At 35.5% G+C, this 20978-nt stretch overlaps 1 protein-coding gene across 1 annotated transcript in view; it reads right to left on the bottom strand.

Annotated features, from left to right (window-relative positions):
* LOC107580673 (transmembrane and TPR repeat-containing protein 1-like) overlaps window positions 1-20978 on the bottom strand; it is a 49571-nt gene that overhangs the window by 25556 nt on the left and 3037 nt on the right. Inside the window, exons 2-8 of the mRNA XM_016266345.1 lie at window positions 18044-18221; window positions 11555-11628; window positions 10597-10773; window positions 5084-5165; window positions 4415-4518; window positions 2301-2379; window positions 2110-2220 (exon numbers count right to left, since the gene is read on the bottom strand). Coding sequence (XP_016121831.1) covers window positions 2110-2220; window positions 2301-2379; window positions 4415-4518; window positions 5084-5165; window positions 10597-10773; window positions 11555-11628; window positions 18044-18221 — 805 coding nt within the window. The remainder of the gene's footprint in view (window positions 1-2109; window positions 2221-2300; window positions 2380-4414; window positions 4519-5083; window positions 5166-10596; window positions 10774-11554; window positions 11629-18043; window positions 18222-20978) is intronic.

Genomic DNA, 20978 nt, shown 5'->3' with positions numbered 1-20978 from the left:
ACAATGCAAACAAATACAGAAACATGCTGCAAATACTCACAATGCAAACAAATACAGAAACACACTGCAAATACTCAATGCAACCAAATACAGAAACATGCAGCAAATACTCCCAAATACAGAAATGGGCTGCAAATACAACGCAAACAGAATACAGAAACGTGCTGTAATTACTCACAACGCAACCAAATACATTTGTATTTGTAGTGCGTTTCTGTATTTGGTTGCGTTGTGAGTATCTGTAGTGTGTTTCTGTTTTTGGTTGTGTTGTGTGCATGTGTTGTTAAACTGATGAAGATGTTTTCATAATATGTTGATGTTTTTTGTATTTGCATGTGTTTTCTATCGTATTCTGAGTGGTTTTTAACTGTGTCGCTATGAGGTTATTAGGACGTTACTATGAGGTTGCGATGTTTTTCTGCGTGTTTAACTGCATTGCTATGGTATTCTGGGTGAAATGAACAGAAATGAAACAAACACAAACATGCACAACACACACACAAAAGCACACTTGATGATATGTCGGACACATTTTTTACTGACTCTAGGCAATATTTGCACTACTAAGATGGGCTTTTCTACACTGCTATAGAGCTCCCATATCTTTATTACTGTTATTTGAGTGTGCATCCTTGAAATATGAGCTAGCATTGTTTCAATTGATGTATAAGTTCATTAAATATGACAGCTGAGGAATGAAGGGTCGATACAAAGGTAAGAATTGGTTATGAAATCAAAGCTAGAATAAGAGAGGTTGGGGGGGGATGAAATCATAACTGTATCACGCTCGGTTTGCTTTCAATAGGCTGATATGCTGATAAAAAATTTATAATAAAACCGAAGCTATTGTCTGGAGTCTCACTCTCATATCCACAGATAGAATATGAATGTTTTCATATTGATTTCTGCCTTCCAGTCCATCAGAAACATTAATTAACTTCAGATTCATCAACAAGTGAGCAGACATGCAATGACTGTGTCAAGAAATGACAAAGGCTTGTATAAAAATGTGCTGATAACATTCACGTCCACAAATCGGTACTATCAACTTCCTCTCAGGCCTGTGTGTATATTTGTGTGTGTTTTGCATGAGATAATTAGCCTAGTAAACATTCCCGAGGAGACAGATTGGAAAGTCATTAGGGTGAATCGTTGGCAGCACAAACAGAGGTCATCCGCAGTCCGTCCCAAAATGTCACTGGGCCAAACTCCATTCAGAGGCCCTCTATAGACTAAAGCCTCGTAGGCCTACACACCGGGACGATTATCGTGCGTGCTTATCGCCGACGTTTTTCGACGCATCTTTTGTGTTCATACCCAAGCGATTTTCGCTGGCGATGAGCCGAGTGAACATGCAAATTAACTCCCTGACATTAGACGGTGCTTAATGAAAAACAGAAATACCTCGGTACACATCGAATCCTATTTGATCGGCAATTCCTCTCCATAACAACTCCCTCTTATCGAGATTTTTGTAGCCGCTGTCGCGTTAGTCATAAACCTCTTTGTGTTCAGACACCAGTGAGACCAGCAGCTCTACATTCATCTTTATTTATTTTATTTATTGTTTTATTTGTTGGGGACTGATACAATAAACATAGATGAAAACAATCATCCCATGCATGTACCATAGTGCTTGTAGCCGAAGCTAATTTGCAACACATCTTGCCTCGATGCATCTTCTTTGGTCTACTTACTTCCTCTTCGTCATTAGGTATCAATGTGTGCTCGGCAAGACTGTTTTGTGCTTGAGCGCCACAAAGTCGTGTTTTACTGTAACTTCAGCAGCTCCAGGCACGTGAACAAAAGCGGCAATCTAATTGGTCGGCCAGTTTTTAACGCGGCGCGTCAAAACAAAAAAGACGAGCCCGAGGCGGTTTATTTTTTTTTTAAATGATGCTTTTACGCCTCGCATTTTGCACGTCGGTGTGCACACTCACATTGGTGCCCTTTGTTTAGTCACGAGGGGTTAAACGTCGGCGATAATTGCGCACGATATTTGTCCCGGTGTGAACAAGGTATGTTTTTCATAAATGATGACAGAACGTGTCTGCGGAGACGTGGTTCCTGCGGTTGTCTTGACATGTGGAAATGTGTGTGTGTGCTCACCTGTAAGCATGTAACACAGTTCAGGCCCAGCGCCAGCATGACGAGAGCCAAAGTCAGGGAAGCAATATTCCGTCCATCCCACAGAGACTCCACTAAAGGAATGCTGCCCACCTGTCAATCACAACTCAAGCAATCATCAAGCGTTCACTCAGATGTCGGAACTGCTGTGTGTTCATGTTGATGCCATTTACCTGCCAGTCGTAGCAAAGCACTATGGGAGCCAGTAAGAGCCAGGCATTAAAGGCGAGCAGGTAGCAATATGTAAGAAACCTAAAAAGATAGCACAGAACGCCTGGTTAAATAATTTAATAAACGTAAAGCTAAATGTAATAAATGAATAAATATAAAGTTTAATCCTTGTGCTGTGCTTGAAATCCTTTACCTAATTTGGTGTTCCCTGTAAAAAATGACCAGCCTTTTAAAATTGCTTATAAATCTTTCATCACACAATGATCATACACCACTGGCTCTGCACCCATTTACCTAAATTCATTACTTCAGAGTTATGTGCCCTCTAGAAGCTTGCGTTCTGCAAGTGAATGGCGTATTATTGTGCCATCTCAAAGAGGCACAAAATCACTTTCACTGACTTTTTCATTAACTGTTCCCTCCTGGTGGAATGACCTGCCCAACTCAATCCGAGCAGCTGAGTCCTTAGCCATCTTCAAGTATCGACTAAAAACACATCTGTTCCACCTTTATTTGACCCTCTAACTCTAGCACTTTCTATTTTAATTCTACTTTATCTATATGTATCTTTTTTTATTTAAAAAAAACAACAAAAAACAAACACTAGCTTTCTATTTTTTCTATTCTATCTACTTTTTTTTCTTTGTGTGTGTGTGTGTGTATGTGTATAATATATATATATGTTTGTCATTTGCACTTATATATTGTTGCTCTTTTGTTAGTTTTGACTGCTTTTATTGTCCTCATTTGTAAGTCGCTTTGGATAAAAGTGTCTGCTAAATGACTAAATAATAGTAATAATAAATACAATACTATGTCTTAATTTTGGATTCAAACTTGGATTCAATATTATTGGTTTTGTATTTCTTTTAGGAACTGATTGATCATAGGCCTCATTGATCTGAGCTCATGCATCTCAGCTTTTATCCACAATTATCCACAAATAATGCTTTTTTCACTCAAAAAAACGGAGGTGCATAAGCTCAGATCAATGAGGCCTATGAGCTAACGATTCCAAATATTTGGTAATAATTTAGCAAAACGAGAAATTTATAAGCAATTTTGGTCACACTTTATTTTAAGGTCCAATTCCCGCTACTAACAAACCATTGTCTATGATTTTTGCCTCAATAATCTCCTAATTGGCTGCTTATTAATAGTAAGGTCATTGTTAAGTTTAGGTATTGGGTAGGATTATGGATATAGATGGTTATGCAGAATATTAAGTGGGAGAACTTGCACAATTGGTGGCTGACTAAATACTTTTTTGCCCCACTGTATGTACTAATAAACAGCCAATAAGATAATAATAGGCATGCTAATAAGCAAGTAATTAATTAATAGTGAGAATTGGTCCCTATACTAAAGTGTTACCCAATGTTTTGTAGGCTGGTCACCCTGTGTGAGCAAAGTCATTAAGTTTTAATTAATATTTTCAGGAGGAAGAAAATCCTCTCCGGGTCAAAACAACAAGAACAAAAAAAGTTGTATTTTGGATAGTTTCCTCCTGACTTGTGTCAAATCTAATCCCAAATAGGTCATAACATGTGTATTTTAAGAAATATGAGTAAAAGAACAGTTTTCTCTTTCTGTTATTTATGGATGTGTACGTTCCAAACTACATCAGACCCCATACTGGTTTTAAATGGCATTTTAGTCCAAACCCCCACATTACAAGTAACGTGAGTTACAAAATCAGATTACGTTTTTCAGATTACGAGTTATTTTTTTCAAATAAGTACCACAACTTTGTTTTCCCAATTATTCACTGATACCTCTCCTGTCACCGTGTTGATTGGAAGCTGAATTCCACTTTCACTTTCACCAAATTTCACTTTTGGTGCGAAAGGGCTTTTACAGTTGCCAAAAATGTATCTTTTTTGTTATTAAAAAACAAAACAGCAAGCCCGGCTCAGGTGACAAAAAGTAAGTAATTAGTTACTTTTAGTTACTTTTATGGAGTAACGCAATATTGTAATCCATGACTTTTAAAAGTAACTTTCCTCAGCACTGGTCTTCAGTGAATGAGAACATATTTCTCTTGTGTGTATGTTAACAAGTTTCTCTGTTCACTCTTTTAAAATAAAGATGTGTGAGGGATGACAGCCAGGCCGACCTGGTGAGCAGATATAGAGAGAAGGATGCTGGATTGTCTTGCTCTGAGAACAGCGGCATGGATCCACCCATCAACCATAAACGGAAAGACATGATGACTGTAACCTGCAGAAAAACACAGTAAAAAACTTTCAAAAAATTGCTACAAGTGAACAGATGAGGTCATGGGGTTCACGCAAATGTGATAGAAAAGCCAGTGCTGATTTAAATGTAATTTAAAAAAATGAAATTAGATAATGTAATAACAATAAGATAATAAAATATATATTTTATATAAAATATCTAAAATAATAAAAAAATAAGATATAACCTCTGTTAATGTAACTGGTTTGCTAAATATCCTGTTAAAAATATTGGGGGGAGGGACATGAAAAAGTATGCTTAAAGAGCACTTTTTAATTGGACATGGTTAGGGTTATTTATTTTTGGTTAATTTTCTTGGAAGAGAAAAACAGTGAATTGTAAACGCACATATCTGCCAGCTTTTAGTTGGTTGCTAGCTCAAAGCTAACAGACATGAACTAAAAGCCACAAAAACTTTGAAAGTATAATCCAGCCCAGATCTTTAAGCACTAAGTCAAAGCACAGTCTAAGGAATAACAGCTAAATTCAGAAGGTGCCTTGCCAAAGGAAGCATTGTGCCATTTGGCAGTAAAACGTAGCTACTTACATGTAACGAGATGACGCAAGCGCGTTTGATGAATGGGATGGAAATTCTGACGAGCTCCTTCAACCTGGAGTGCGACAGGTGCCTGGAACAAAAGCATAACCAGATGTGACAGTCGTTTAATGACTCCATAACTCAATCAGCTGATTAACTCATTTTTATTAATTACTGACTTAATCAAACCATCAGCGAATTACTTTACGGGTATATTAATCTGTTTACTGCTGCTTTCAATTAATTACCTCTCCATTTTGGAAAACAGAGCAGCAAGAAAACAAGTGAAAAGACACGCACACAAACACTCTCACAGTCCTCTTTAAAATGCCACTCTAAACTGGAATGGCATCATCCTTCTTTGAGAGTGCTGTGATGTACAGTGAATTTTAATTCAGCGTGACATGACACCATGACAGCTGTGTCTGGAAACGTGGGTGAGATGAATGAAAGAAAAGAGGCGAGAGAAGGAGGTGGGGGAGGAGTGGAGCTCAGGCATCACATCGCAATTTTGCTGATTGATTCAGTACAGAGCTGCAGAGAGCTGTGCTTAATGACTGTGTGTGTGTGTGTGTGTGTGTGCTCATCAGTGCTTTTCAGAGCGTATTGTACTCCAGGGAACGGTAACTGAACTCAAAGACAGCACAGTATTTTAAAAAACGCAAGCCTCCCGCCTCTATCCTTGCCCTTTATCGCTATTTCCATTTTCTGGCATTTTGTCTGGTTACAAGAAAAGGAGAAAATATGGAAAATAGGGAGGGGTTTTATACTGAACAATTATTGTTTAATGAATTCAAATTCATTAATTCACATTCCTGTTCTTATTGTGATCATCAGTGGATGTTATTCAAAAATACAAATTGTCTTAATAATGTTTTATCTCCGCCTCTGAAACAACTTTTCTGATGACATCATTAAGACCACCAAGTTTCCACCAATGGAGAAGTTCCCAGTCTTACTGTGAATGATTCATTTGTGCATGTTATTCCCAAGAAATAAAAAAATAACATGTAGATTTCATCAAAATATAAACACTTTCTCTGTGTCTGAAACTAATTTGCTTTTCTGATGACATCACAAAGGCCACCAAGTTTCATCCAATGGGGAAGTTCCCAGTCTTACTGTGAATGATTCATTTGTGCATGTTAGTCCAAAGTAATAAAAATATAAAAGTGTAGATTACATCAAAATACAAACATTTTCTCTACCTCTGAAACAACTTTTATTTTCTGATGACATCACCAAGGCCACCAAGTTTCAACCAGTGGAGAAGCTCCCAGTCTTTCTGTGACTGATTCATTTGTGCATACTGTTCTAAAGAAATCGAAATATAAAATGTAGATTTAATCAAAATATAAACACATTCTCTGCCTCTAAAACAAATGTGCTTTTCTGATGACATCACCAAGGCCACTAATTTTCAACCAATGGAGAAGTTCCCAGTCTTACTGTGAATGATTCATTTGTGCATGTTATTCCATAAACAATTTTCAAAATATAAAATGTAGATTTCATCACAATATAACACATTTTCTGCATATGAAATGAATTTCCTTTTCTGATGACATCACCAAGGCCACCAAGTTTCAGCCAATTGGTGCTGGTCGTGCTTCAGAAGGGGAGGAGTCCTAAAAATGCAAACCTGCACAGGAATTAAGTCCTGTGGACAAAATTAAGTCCTGTCTGACCTTTTATCCTCATTAAATATGCTCTTTCACTTGGAAATATTATGGGAATAAAATGAGTACCAAAAGCAGTTTCATTTTAAAATGCCTCCAATTTTTACATTTTTGCAACCAAGCATAATTAAACCCCCATCTATGAATATACAAATTAGACGTCAACATCTGCTGTGCCATTAAATGCATTATAGCAACTAGGAATAAGATGATTATGGCACGTCTACTCCTAACAGTACAAACGCAGACAAACAATCATGTTAATGGAATTGGGAGCATTTACTTAGTTAATGTCAGGTCTTTGTGAGGAGTTCGTAATTGATACTCTTATAAATATTTCACTGGTGTAGAGATACAGGAGAGAAAACAAGTGTCATCTTATGCATTTAATAATAATAAAGCCTATAGGAGACACTCCACCCCTTTTAGTGCAAACACACACACACACACACACACACACACACACACACACACACCAAAACGGCCACTGAGAGACAGCATGTCTGCAGGCATTACAACGACTATCAGTCACAATCACACACTCCACACTGTGTGTGTTTTGTGTGTGTGAGAGAGAGTTTGTGTCTCGTGTCCTCCCCAGGGTCATGGGTAGCAGCAAAGGTTTATGGGCACTTTTAAAAACCAAATAAAGCTGCAGAGCCCTCATTCCCTAGAGGGAGATGTAGACGGAGAAAGGAAAATCTTTCCTTTGCTGTTCTTTAAGGCTGCGGAGTGTTATCAATCCTGCCACCGACCCACAGCCCATGTCACTCTGTTTGTATAAGTGTCACGGATGTTCTTTTCTGCTGCGTCTGTTAACTTCCTGTTACTACGATGCCTGATTAGCTCATAAATATTACTTTAAGTCTAATAATCTACCTAATAAATATAAATGGCACTGTCATTGAATGGGATTTAAAATAAAAAAAAAAAGATTTTTCTTACTTTTTTAATGTATTTTAGTACTTTTTCAACAGATGGTTAGTAAAAGGAGGTGCTCAATCATTAGACTAATTAAAATCAACCTGAGGAGGTCAAACTAAAAATAAACAAATAAATAAATAAAACGCACATAAGTCTTGCAATGCTGTTACTAAAATCTGGGAGATTTTTAAACACAATCCATGATTTCTGTTATGTCATTTTCATTGAATAAGCAAAATACTACATTTCTAAAAAAAATTTAAAAAATAAATATATAAATATAATTAAATAATTATTTTAAATATAATTAAATAATGTGAAAGATTTATATATGAACACTAAATATTTTGTTAGGCACATGCCCGTAAACAAATAAACGCTACAAACATCAGATTATCCATATTAAATGTCTTAATAATGGATTAAAGGAGCTTCTGCTACTGGATGTTTGATGTCATGTTTATCTGTGAGGTCTCTGCTATCCCTGAGGTTATGTGCTCTGTGACTAATGTGGAGAAATAGATGCATGTCTTGTGTTTTTGATCTCGGCAGAACACATGGGAACATCGAGAGACTCAACTGCACAAACATCGCCAGCACTGAACATAATTTAAGTGCCGTAGTGATATGTGCTAGACAACATAATGCATTACTGCAACATGATATATATATATATATATATATATATATATATATATATATATTTAAATATGCATGCAAACTGTATCACAGATGTTGCAGTTGGCCAGATAACATTCCCTATCATTTGTGGTTTCTAAGTTTTTTCTAGGTGGTTGCTAAAATGTTTGGAGTGGTTAAAATGCTGTTAGGACTGTTAATGTCATAATAAAACCATAAAACCATGAAAAAGGGGTTTCTTTACACCATCAAAATGGCAAGGCTGCGATAGCAACTTATTAGCCTGGGGGGAAAGGAATGAGCATGGGATTGTGTGTGAATGTGTATACAGGGGTGTAATGTTTGCACACAGCACTCAAGGATCAGTCTGGTATCTCGGTCGTGTTTTCTCCTACAGTAATGAGAACCCAAGGGCCAGTCAAGGGGTCCCTAACTATTTTCCACTCACTGATGAGCCCCTTTGTTCAGCTTTTCACACTCTTGGAGAGTGAAGACCCACTGGACACGGAGCACATTTTAAGTAGCTGAGACTGTAATTGAAGCAAATGAGGCTGACGCTAAGCGAGAGAGTGAGAGAGAGAGAGAGAGAGAGAGAGAGAGAGAGAATGAGAGAGTTTGGGTTGAGTCGGGGAGTGCGATTGCTGTTTGTCTCGCCTGATTGACTCTCTTTGAATGCCAATTACTGCCACAGCCCAACGAAAGAGCCAAGCTGTAATTGGAAGTTTGCTTTGTGTATTCTTCATCGCAGATCTGTACGCTGATCTTTGGTTAGATCGTCTGCTCACAATTTGTTTGATACCAGAAGAAGCGAAAAACTAATTTGCTTTCATTTGAGTAGTCTACCGGTATGTGATAAATAGAAATATTTTGTAATGCAAATTTTGTCATTTGTGGTCATGCAAAAAATGGATGATTATATATATATATATTAAAAATGTTTTTTTACCAAACAGCCCAAAAAAAATTCCCAAAACAAATAGCAAAACAATTTCTAACAAACAGTTTCTTTTTTTAATTTTCAATATTATATTACATTATATTATATGATAGTGATATTGTTTGAAGTCCTTTTGACAATATTCAATGTAATATTTTAAGAGTTTAATTTTTTATTTCAATTTAGAAAAAAAAATATTTTTTACTATACAGCCGAACTTTTTTACTAAAACAATTAGAAAAAAATTAATATATATGTATATATTTTTTAAATTAATTAATTTATTTATTAAGATTGAATTTACATCAAACATTTTGAATCTGATACAAAATGCTTTATAATAATGAAAAGCATTATTATATTATATTGATTATATAACATTATATTATATCTGATAATCTGATACAAAATGTTTAATTTAAAATAATCAACATAAAATGTCGTATTTACTCACTTTTATAGAAACCCCCCCACACACACACACACAATCAAACATAAATGACAAATCTGTGAACATTTTTTCTTTGAGTAATCATGCAAATGAATTAATGAAGTTATGAATAAATGTATTAAAACTGACATTTTGCACCTACATTTTTATCTAAATTAATTGAACCTGCCACTGCGTTTTTGAATGTGAAAGTAATCTAATGGCAAGCTTTTTAGAAATGGCTAAATAGAAAGCACCTTAAATCATTGCAATATTCATCATGTTATTAAATGTTTTATACAAAAGAGAATCATTGTGAATATATTCGATTGTGGAAATGCAACATACTAAACTGGTTCCTAAAAAGGTCACTACCCCAGGTCAAACATTGTGTCCGCATGCATTAGCATGTTTAATTTTCAGACAGTACATACAACCAATCAATGTCTGTCCAGGGACGGTCGAACTTCAACCTAATGAATGTAATGAGTGTCTGTGCTATGAAATCCGACTGCATGTGTCAGCCTTGGGCTGAAGATTGAAAGCATATGGCTGCTCCGATACTCCAGCCACAGTGGAATTCTCCATAAACATTCCACTGAATATTCCGTCATAGACGGAGACAGGCGGCCTTCCTTGAGCCCTTTACATGCCATTTAGATATACTGCACACCAGCAAGAGATGTAAATGATTGCTATTTCAGATCTAAATCAAAAAGGTGACCGACCAATCAAAGACAATTTGAGAATTGTTTGAAAAGTGATAAAATATGATAGTAATGATGTCATGTTGTCATACATGCTGACTGTAAAAATTCCAATACAATGACACATAGAGCTTTCTAAAGCCATGCTAGCTGACAATAATCAGCATCCACTAATATTATGGCAAAGAAAACACACAAACACTTACAAGATGAGTGGTTTGTGGCAGAGCACCAGGAAATCATACAGGACACACACACCAAACACCGTAACGCCTGTCTCTTTCACCAGCATCGCACAGGTGCCCAACAACAGACTGAGAGCCAGTGACAAGACAGACACTGTGGGGGGAAACTCGTCAGCCATTCTGCTCGCTGACACACTCCTGGAAGAAAAAAAAAAAGAAGTGAAAGTCACCATATTTACCGTACTTTTCAAAAGTTTGGGGTCATTTCTTTTTAAAGAAATTAATGCTTCTATTTAGTAAGGATGCATTAAATTGGTCGAAAGTGACATTAAAGATGTGTATTACATTACAAAAGATTTCTATTTCAAATAAATGCTGTTCTTTTAAACTTTATATTCAGCAAAGAATCCTGAAAAAATGTTTCCTTTAAAATTATTGCACAACTGTTTTCAGTATTGATTATAATAAGAAATGAACAAATTAAGACTGACGAACAATTTAGAAAGTTAATGGCAGTAAAAAAAAAAATTTGGGGTTCGCATAGTCTGACTACAATTTTAATTCATGGCTCTCTTCAGCATACAAATCATAATAATCTAAATAATATCAATAAATGAATCAAGTCATGACCAAATTTCAGATTTCTTGATGTATCGCAAGTCAAATAAATTGGATTATTTTGGTCTGATTTACAGGTATTTTCAATAATGCTAAAAACAACAATTTAGTAAGGAATTGCAATCAAACACATCATGAAATCAGAAATTTGTCCTTTATTCGGTTTGATAATATTACACAGACGTAACTGGAAAGAAAATTTACACAAATATTGACAAAAAATACACCAGGTTTCACGTTCACAGGCTCAAGAACTTGTGGATAAAAATGAATAGATATTAAATTTCTTTGTTTGGATAGTTACAATCAATTAATAAATTCTGTAATCAATGCATTACATTTTCATTGTCAGATCTGTTACCTAATATAGGAGAGAAAGGCCAGGAGGAACAACATGCTGGCTAACACATCTGCTCTTCCAACGATCCCAGATACCTGTAACACACAAGCATGACATATTTCAAATCCATGATGCATATCTATATATGAGTATGAATAGAGAGAGAGAGAGAGAGAGAGAGAGAGAGAGAGAGAGAGAGAGATGTGGACTGTGTATATATAGTGCCTTCCATAAGTATTGGGCCAGAACATTTTTTGTGCAGTCAAGAAATCTGATTAAAAGATGAATATGAGACAAATGTATAGAATGTCACATTTTATTATTAGCTGTTTCAACAAATAGATGTTTTACTAACTAAGAAGATCAGCACTTTTAGAGTTTCATCCCTCTATCTGATAGCTTAAGTATTGGGACAGTTGGCTCACAGGTGTTTCTAAGACAAGTGATCAGCTGTGTCCTGTTGAATTAATTCTTCAGATATTAAAAGCAAGGAATGTGTTGTATCAGTTATAGCCATTGCTTCTGCATTCTGATTCTTGCATTTGATGATGACACACACAAACCAGGATGAAGACTAAGGAGCTGACTTTGAGAGACAAGCAAGCGATTTGGATGCTAAAAGAAAAGAGGAACCCAAATTAGAGGTATATCAAAAATTACGGGCATGAAGAAATCAAGAGTTTGGAATGTCCTGAAAGAGAAAGAAACCACTTGCGACTTCAGCAACCAACAACGACCTGGTCGACTGTGAAAAACAACAGCCGTTGACGACAGACAAATCATAAAAGCTGTGAAAACGAACTCTAAAATAAGTGTCTGTAAAATCACCAACAACCTCCAGAAAGCTGGAGTGATGGTCTGACAATCTACTGTCCGCAGGAGACTTTGACACAGAATTACAGAGGCTACACAGCAAGATGCAAACCTCTCTAGGATTGTTCGTTTTGGTTATTTTTCCTAACCGACAACCGATGCTCGTTAACCGATTATTAAAAGTTAACCGACAAGATTATTTTAAATTAGAATTGAATTAAATTAGAAAGGATAAGTGTCTGTGACCCGTTAAAAATACTAACATTTGTTTCCCGGGGATTCATTTTACATGCGCAAAAAGCAGCAAACAACAGAACATGAGGATTCACATGCATCACGTCACGCACCTGCAGCGCTTCTGCGAGCAGAGAAAAACATCATAAAGCTAGGCTATATATAGATAAATAGATAATGAATAAATAGGCCTATACAAGAAATATATCTTTACTTAAATAATAAATTAAGAAAATGAAAGAAAAACTGTAACAAGTAGCCTAGTATGCAGAGTTTCAGTTCATTTTTGTGCTGCGCGAAAAGAAATCAGCAGAAAGCGGCATCCTATTTTTCTTTAGGCTTATTTTACAAAAGCACAAAGATTTGTTTTTATTGTGAATGTACACAAATAAAGGCAAACCTTTTACAATTCCGATTAACAATTAGCGTATTTTAACCATGCAGCAAATCTTTTTAAATATTTTGATAAACTACAAAAAAAAAAAAAGACTCTTTAAACCGTTTAACTGATTTTATTAATCGGTCAAAATTCTATATGGTCAGTTAAAGGTTAACCGGTTAAAATGAACACCTGATTAGCACCAAAAACAGAAAGGCAAGATTAGTTTGCAAAAAAGCACAAATGTGAGCCAGATGAGTTTTGGAACAGAATTTTATGGACAGATGAGACAAAGATTTACTATTATCTGTCATGGGAAAGCAAAAGTGTGGAAAAAAGGAACAGCAAATTATCCTAAGCATACAACCCAAAACACACTGCCAGTTCCCCAAAACAAGGAACAGTTGAAATTGGCTGTATTAAAGGCTTGGAAAAGCATTTCAAAGGATGAAACCAAGAGTCTGGCAATGTCTATGTGTCGCAGACTCACTGCTGTGATTGAATGCAAGGGATTTGCAATTAAATATTAGCTTTACATCTGCTTTAAGTTCAACTGTCCCAATACTTATGCTCACATCAGATAGGGGGATGAAACTCTAAAAGTGCTGTCCTTTTTATTTGGTAAAATAAAAAAGTTTTTAGATGTTGTAAGTAACTGGTCACAATTTCAAGTTGTTCATTTTTCCTTGATAAAATACTAATGTAATTTTGCTTATAATTTCAATGTCATTTAGTCTCTCTCCCAAAATAGTTTGAGTGCTGACGCTCATCCTACATTCTAATTATATTCACTTCCATTGTGGCATAAAGGGTGGTGTGAAAGAGTGAACTGTGCGAGGAAAAGGTGGATACATGTGTGTGTGTTTGGAATGAAGCAGAGCCACAGCACATTTAACGATAGCTTCTTTTTAAGACAAATGGAGCAGAGCGAAATCAAATGAGGGGAGAGAATGAGCGGGAAGGAGAAAACGAAAACGTGAGGGCAAGAGAGAGAGAGATTTATTTCCCTGGCACTGTCGGCTCCGTCCTTTTATCTCCCCATCCCCCTAAAAACGTACATCATCCATAAAGTCCTCCTATCCTCTCCAATCTGTTTTCTTGCACTTTTTTCCTGCTTGTTTTTGCCAGAGGCACAAATGTTCAAATGATCCCACAGTTGACACACTCCACATCTGGAGGGTTTCTGAAGCCCATCCCCCAGACGCAGAATTCCATGGAATTACACACACACACACACACACACTTCCAGAAGACACACCCCGGAGCAACACACCATACACGCATCACTGGTGAGGGACAGGGAGTGTGTGTGTGTGTGTGTTTTTCACTACTCTGAGACATCATCTTAAATGTAAACATATAAAGCCCAGCGGCTCTTAATACAGCTCAGCGTCTGTGTGGTATTACAGTCCGGCTGCAGTGTTTATGGGCTGAATACAGATGTAAATGTCGGGCCAGTGGACCTGTCAGCAAATCTAGCGCCAGACTTTCACAGTTGCTGTAATAAAGCACTATTGCAGACACAAAATCACCCACTAAAAGCGTGTATAAATGCTGCCTTTGGGTCATGTCGGAATAATAGTATTTATGAGATAAGCGCACATGAACGCCACCCTAATGTCGTAATGCATGCAGCAGCTAGGGAATACTGCAGTTATCATTTAAACTTTCCTGTCCTCCTACACATTTCCAACTGATTGCTTCAAACAGGCAATTACCAGCTCTAATAAACTGTTATCCTGCCTCCTATAATGGAGTATTTCACCCTGGACAGTTGCAGAGAGTATCGACACATACTATACAATAAAGAATCATGTTCCTATTGTGTTTTAAGACGCTTGGTCCATAAAGTGGATCCATAGATCTCTGAGGCCCTTTCAAAGGTTTTCAATTGCGACTACTTCTTACCCCATGTTAAGCCCGACAATTAAATTTGCATGCGCGCACACACACACACATCTACGGATTGATTGTATATCAAGATGGGGATCTGAAACGCTGCACTTTTGAGAAAGACCCACAGCTATACCTCATTTCAGCCAATTACCTAATTCGACAGGAATTCCTCAAGAACAGCTGCAGTCGGGCTCTGCCCTGCCCTGCCAACGGAGGGTCTGCACACACACACACAAACACACAAATACACACACACACAACATCTGACTACTGCAAAACCAAATCCAGAAACTGTTTTCCACTCACACTGCAAATGTAAACCCTAAGAGGAACAGATAGTGGAGAGAAACGTACACAAACTTACTTTATCGCACACGCACAGCTGAAAGCCGAGCAGGCGTTGCGATTTTAAAAAACAGACTACGGTGAACGAGTGTGCTAGAAAAGTTAAGATCAGGAAAATATGACTCATGTATCCGGAAATGTCTGAAACTGCATGAATGGGAGAATAGAATGAGAAAAAAAGTGTAACTAATGCTTTTTTCAATTAAAAGACGATATGGGCAGTGGCCAGTGGCGGGTGGCTGTGAGGTTGCAGGCAGGCTTCAGTACAGTCTCCAGGGAGAGACAGAATGTCAGTGAACGGAGGCCTTTCCTCCTCCATCAGGAGCCTGCTGATGCCTGTCAAGTGATGCTCCTCTTGACTAACAACTAGCCAATGGCCTGCCGGCAGTCCCTGCTGTGAGGACAACCCTTGGTTACAAGCTGAATGATGCACATCTCTAGCATGCATCGAGGGAGCTGATGTAACCTGATAACCTTATCGGATATCATATTGACACCAAATAACTGCTATTTTGTTTCACAAGACACCATGGAGCATGTGTTCAAGGCTGCAATTTTGAGGCAAAAAATTTTACGTTTTTTTTTTTTTTTTTATGTAATAGATAGTGGAGAGTGAAAGCAAGAGATGAAGCATCACTAACAGTCAGAAGTTTGGAATAAGTAAGATTTTTTTGGTGTTTGAAGTCTCTTAAGGCTGCAAAATAATACAGTAAAACAAAATAAAAAAAACATTAAAATAAATTGTTAAAATAAAAATTATTTTAAATTGTAATAATATTTCACAATGTTTTTACAATGCTAAAGAATGTTTTTTATTTGAACATATTTTAAAATGTAATTTATTCCTGTGATGGCAAAGGTGAATTTTTTGCAGTCATTACTCCAGTATTTATTGTCAGATGATCCTTTATTCTAATATGCAGATATTTTAAAATAGAAAACTATTTTAAATTGATATATTTCACAAATCACAATTTTTACTGTATCTAAAATTTGTATAAATGTAATAAAATTATATATTATTTATTGACCCCACTACAAAAAATTATTATATATATAAACTATAAAAACAAAATGTATCTAATTAAAACTCAAAAAATGAACTTGTACTCATCAAGTATAAAGAACATTTAGAATTATTTTAATTAAATTTATAAAATTCAAAAATTAATTTATAACATTAATGATACTATTTTGTACAGCATTATGCATACTTGTTTAAAGGGAGTGCCCTTTAAAGAGAACATCACATCCTGAGGTTTAAATTGTGATGAAACTTGTTTGAAAACTTGATTTATGTACAGTTAGAAAAGGATGCTAATCTGTTAACAGCATATTTGATACATTATGCCATGGTGCCCATTCAGTTAATGTGAGTTTGAATCCGGCTTGTGACATTTCGCAATCCTATTATCCCCTATTCGTCCATCATTTCTAAATTCTCATCTCTTGCTCCCTACCCTGAAAGTGGCAATAAATAAACGAGAAAGAAAACTATGATAATTCTACACACACAGAGAGTTGAGTAAAGCACCTTCTCTTTGTCTTTTTTTTTTTATTTATCCAGAGACTAATTATATTTCTGCTTGATCAATCAAAACTCTGAGGACAGCAACTCCTCCAGTGGCCTTGTGTGTGTGTGTGTGTGTGTGTGTGTGTGTGTGTGGGGTGTGAATGTGAATGTGAGTCTCATTAATGGTGGTGGGATGCAGCTGTTGATGTATGGTGTTTACACAGAGCTGATTGGAGTCTGGCTCGGTGGCATGGACTCACTCCAAACAACCCAGCAAACGCTCTACTGTTAACAAACTGCAGCTCTGAAAGAGACTGCCTGCCGTAGAAAAACTCAAACACAGTCCACATCTCTATGAAGCCCAAAGAAACCCTCAAATTTCATAAAACATTAAACACAGAAATCCTGAATGTTGCATTAACTATTGAAACATTTTAATACATTAATTTTGTATATATTAAATAAATAATAATAAATAAAAGTATACACACATTTTATTTATATATTACAAATGTTATATAAAGATTAAATATTATTTATAGCATTTATATAAATAGATAGATGTGCAAATTTTTTAATTGAATTAATTTTTTTTTAAATGTTAACAATTAATTTTTCTGCAAAATAAAATATTTTTTCTTTCACATAAAAATATATAACATTCAGAAAATGCATTAAAATAATTTTGAGCACAAATGAAAATTCTCTTATATTTATGTGTATTGACATATAAATTGCATATAATATAATAATGTAATCTATAATATAAATTACCTATATATTAAAAATATTATACACATAGATTTTTCTTCACAATAAATGTTTTAAAATAATTTTTCCCAAATATGAAAATTCTCTGATAATTAATTAATTAATTTTAAGTTTTTAAATGTTAAGTTTTCTTTTTTCTTTACTGATGTTTTTCACATTTCACATCAAAATATTTAATAGATAATAAATAGATTCTACATATTATATATGTATTACTGTATATATGCATCTATTTATATAATTGACATATAAATTGCATATAATATTTATATATTTAAAACATTATGGAAATATGAAATATTATTTATAGCATTTATATTGATCAAAACATAGAATTTTTTTCTTCACGATAAATTTAAAAAAATAATTTTGCCCAAATATGAAAATTCTCTCATATTTAATTAATTAATTTATTCTCCCTCATGTCACTCCAAACCCTTACACTGCTATTTTTGTTATTACCATTGCACAGCCCTTGCCATACAACAACACATACGGACTCAGAATAGATGACGGTCGAAATAAGTAGAAATACAAAATGCTGAGCATGTCCACTCACAGCTTCGGTGTGAATGGGGTGAACAGAGAAAAGCAGTGCGGTGAGGAAAGAGAAGTTGCTGTCTTCAAACACACACTGTTCGCAGGTGAGCATGAGCAGCGCCGTCACCACGCAGTGCAGAAACACGTTCACCAGGTGGAAGTAGAATGGAGTCATGCCGCCCAGCAAAATGTTTAACCTGCAGCAAGAGTGAAAAAGACAGAAACAGTCACGTTAAAAAGACATGAGCATTTCCTAACCAGGTGCAGCACGATGAAGTGACAAGCAGCAAAATCACTTGTATGTAAATCTCAGGTTTTGTCCTAACCAGAAGAATTTTGCTGGCTTCTACTTCTGCTGAGTTTTGCCGGATCGTTATATATTCAGCATCAGATATATTCTGATTGACTATGATTGTGTTCAGTCGTGCAGCATGTTCTTTTTCACTATAAACAGATAAATTGCTTTAGAGAAGAAAGTTGCAGTTTCACTGTTGATTTGAGGTCTGTCTCAGCATGGCTAAACAAAAAGACCTGACAGTGGAAAAACCTCTGATGTTCAGTAAACACATTTGCTTGACCTTGTGATGCGGAAGCACAGGAAGCCCTTAAAGTAAATGAGAGCGAGAGACTGAGAGAGATGAGAGAAGGGAACAATTAGCCTAAAGCGATACAACATTAATAAGGTTCCATGGTCACCTTGACTTGCAGGAGAGATTGCATTCAAATTTAGCAAGAGAACCAGAGGCAGAACATGGCATGGATTATGATGAACATAAACTCATTTCACAATACACTGAGGTATTATATCACCCAAACCTCATATAAAATGATCAGGTTTTTAATGATTCTATATATACTGTGTATGTATATATATATATATATATATATATATATACACACACACACACACATTTATTTAATATATCATTTTATTTATATTTTATTATATTTTAATTTAATATTCTAGTGTGTGTGTGTGTGAGACATGTATATTTATGCTAGAAATAATAATTATATTGTTTACAATTTTTTTGTCAAGTTTTCTTTAGATAAATTATCTTTTAATTTATCTTTTTTCTTCAAATATATTCTATTCTGAAAATGTATTTTAATAATTTCCCCCAAATGAAAATTCTCTCCTTATGTATTCTCCCTCATGTCACTCAAACCCCGCCCTTATGCTGTTATTGATTTATTTATTTTAGTTTATTCCCCTAAACCTAAGTATAAGCTACATTAATATTGTTGGTACGCACTTAAATCCAATTAACATCACAATTTAATCATGAGAATATGCTCAGCTTGCTTTACTCTAATTAAAGATGATTTTGGAGGGACTTTTGAGTGTCCCCCCCAATAGGACTTTGAAAAGAACAAGACTTTGTCAGGACAAATGCCAGATCACAGTACTTGAAGACCTGCTTGGACAGTTTACTTTGTTATGCAAGCATAAAAAGCTGTCTATGAAGGTTCTACACGAGTCACTAAATACACCTGCCACTTAATATTTAGCTCCGAGCTTGATGTTCAGCGCTCAGGGTCGAGAACAAGCCAGAGAATGAGAAATGGAATGAGAGTGAAAAGGGTGACAGTTAATGAAATGATGGAGGGAAAACGATAATGACTGTGAAACCGTTTGTACATCTGCAGGCAATAACAATCCTGTGTTTGTTTAACCGCCGCTGATTAATGTGACATCGAGACGGGAGTGTGTGCCTTACAGTCTTTACAGAAGAACAAGAAAATGTCTTCAGGCCTCATCAGAGCTGAAAATAAAAATCTAGCCATCTATACTGAGTGTGCAGTCTTTAGTCAGCATCATTAGGCCATTCTGCAATCACAGAGCCATGAAAAACTCTTGGTCACCGCTAACGTCACATAATTACAATGCTCTCAGCGAGCAGAAAAGTGAGCCCAATTGATTTGAGGAAAATCCATGACAGGAATGATTCACCTCAAAGTGGAAATTGTGTTATTATTTACTCACCCTTCGTGTCATTCTACAACATGGAACACAATAGTACAAAGAACAGGGGCTGTGAAGCTCCAACAACTCCCAAAAAGCATCATAAATCTATCATAAAACGGTCCATAATGCGATATTCTAGGTGTTATAAAGTCATATGATAACAGGGCCTTTCTGCTGGCCCAGCCGAGCCCGTTTTTACCCTTATCATTATCTTTTAGCAATGTATTTGTACATTTTTATTTGCTGGAAATAATATTATATATATTTTCATTTACTTTTAGTTTTTTCAAACATTTTTCTATGACATTTAAAATATTTTTTTCTGTCTTTTTTTTCCTTCTTTCAATTTTATACATTTCTGTATTATATATACTGCATATAGCTTATTTGTTATATAATATATATCTATTTGCTACCCTGTGTTTGTTTAACCGCCGCTGATTAATGTGACATCGAGACGGGAGTGTGTGCCTTACAGTCTTTACAGAAGAACAAGAAAATGTCTTCAGGCCTCATCAGAGCTGAAAATAAAAATCTAGCCATCTATACTGAGTGTGCAGTCTTTAGTCAGCATCATTAGGCCATTCTGCAATCACAGAGCCATGAAAAACTCTTGGTCACCGCTAACGTCACATAATTACAATGCTCTCAGCGAGCAGAAAAGTGAGCCCAATTGATTTGAGGAAAATCCATGACAGGAATGATTCACCTCAAAGTGGAAATTGTGTTATTATTTACTATTACTATTTACTATTTACCATTATCATTATCTTTTAGCAATCTATTTGTACATTTTTATTTGCTGGAAATAATATTATATATATTTTCATTTACTTTTAGTTTTTTCAAACATTTTTCTATGACATTTAAAATATTTTTTTCTGTCTTTTTTTTCCTTCTTTCAATTTTATACTTGCCCTGCCAACATTTCTGTATTATATATACTGCATATAGCTTATTTGTTATATAATATATATTTATTTGC

The sequence above is a fragment of the Sinocyclocheilus grahami genome, unplaced genomic scaffold, assembly GCF_001515645.1.
Source record: "Sinocyclocheilus grahami isolate Dianchi unplaced genomic scaffold, SAMN03320097.WGS_v1.1 scaffold33.1, whole genome shotgun sequence".
NCBI lineage: Eukaryota > Metazoa > Chordata > Actinopteri > Cypriniformes > Cyprinidae > Sinocyclocheilus > Sinocyclocheilus grahami.
The sequence above is the reverse complement of the archived record's forward strand: the minus strand, read 5'-3'. Positions and strand labels throughout refer to the sequence as shown.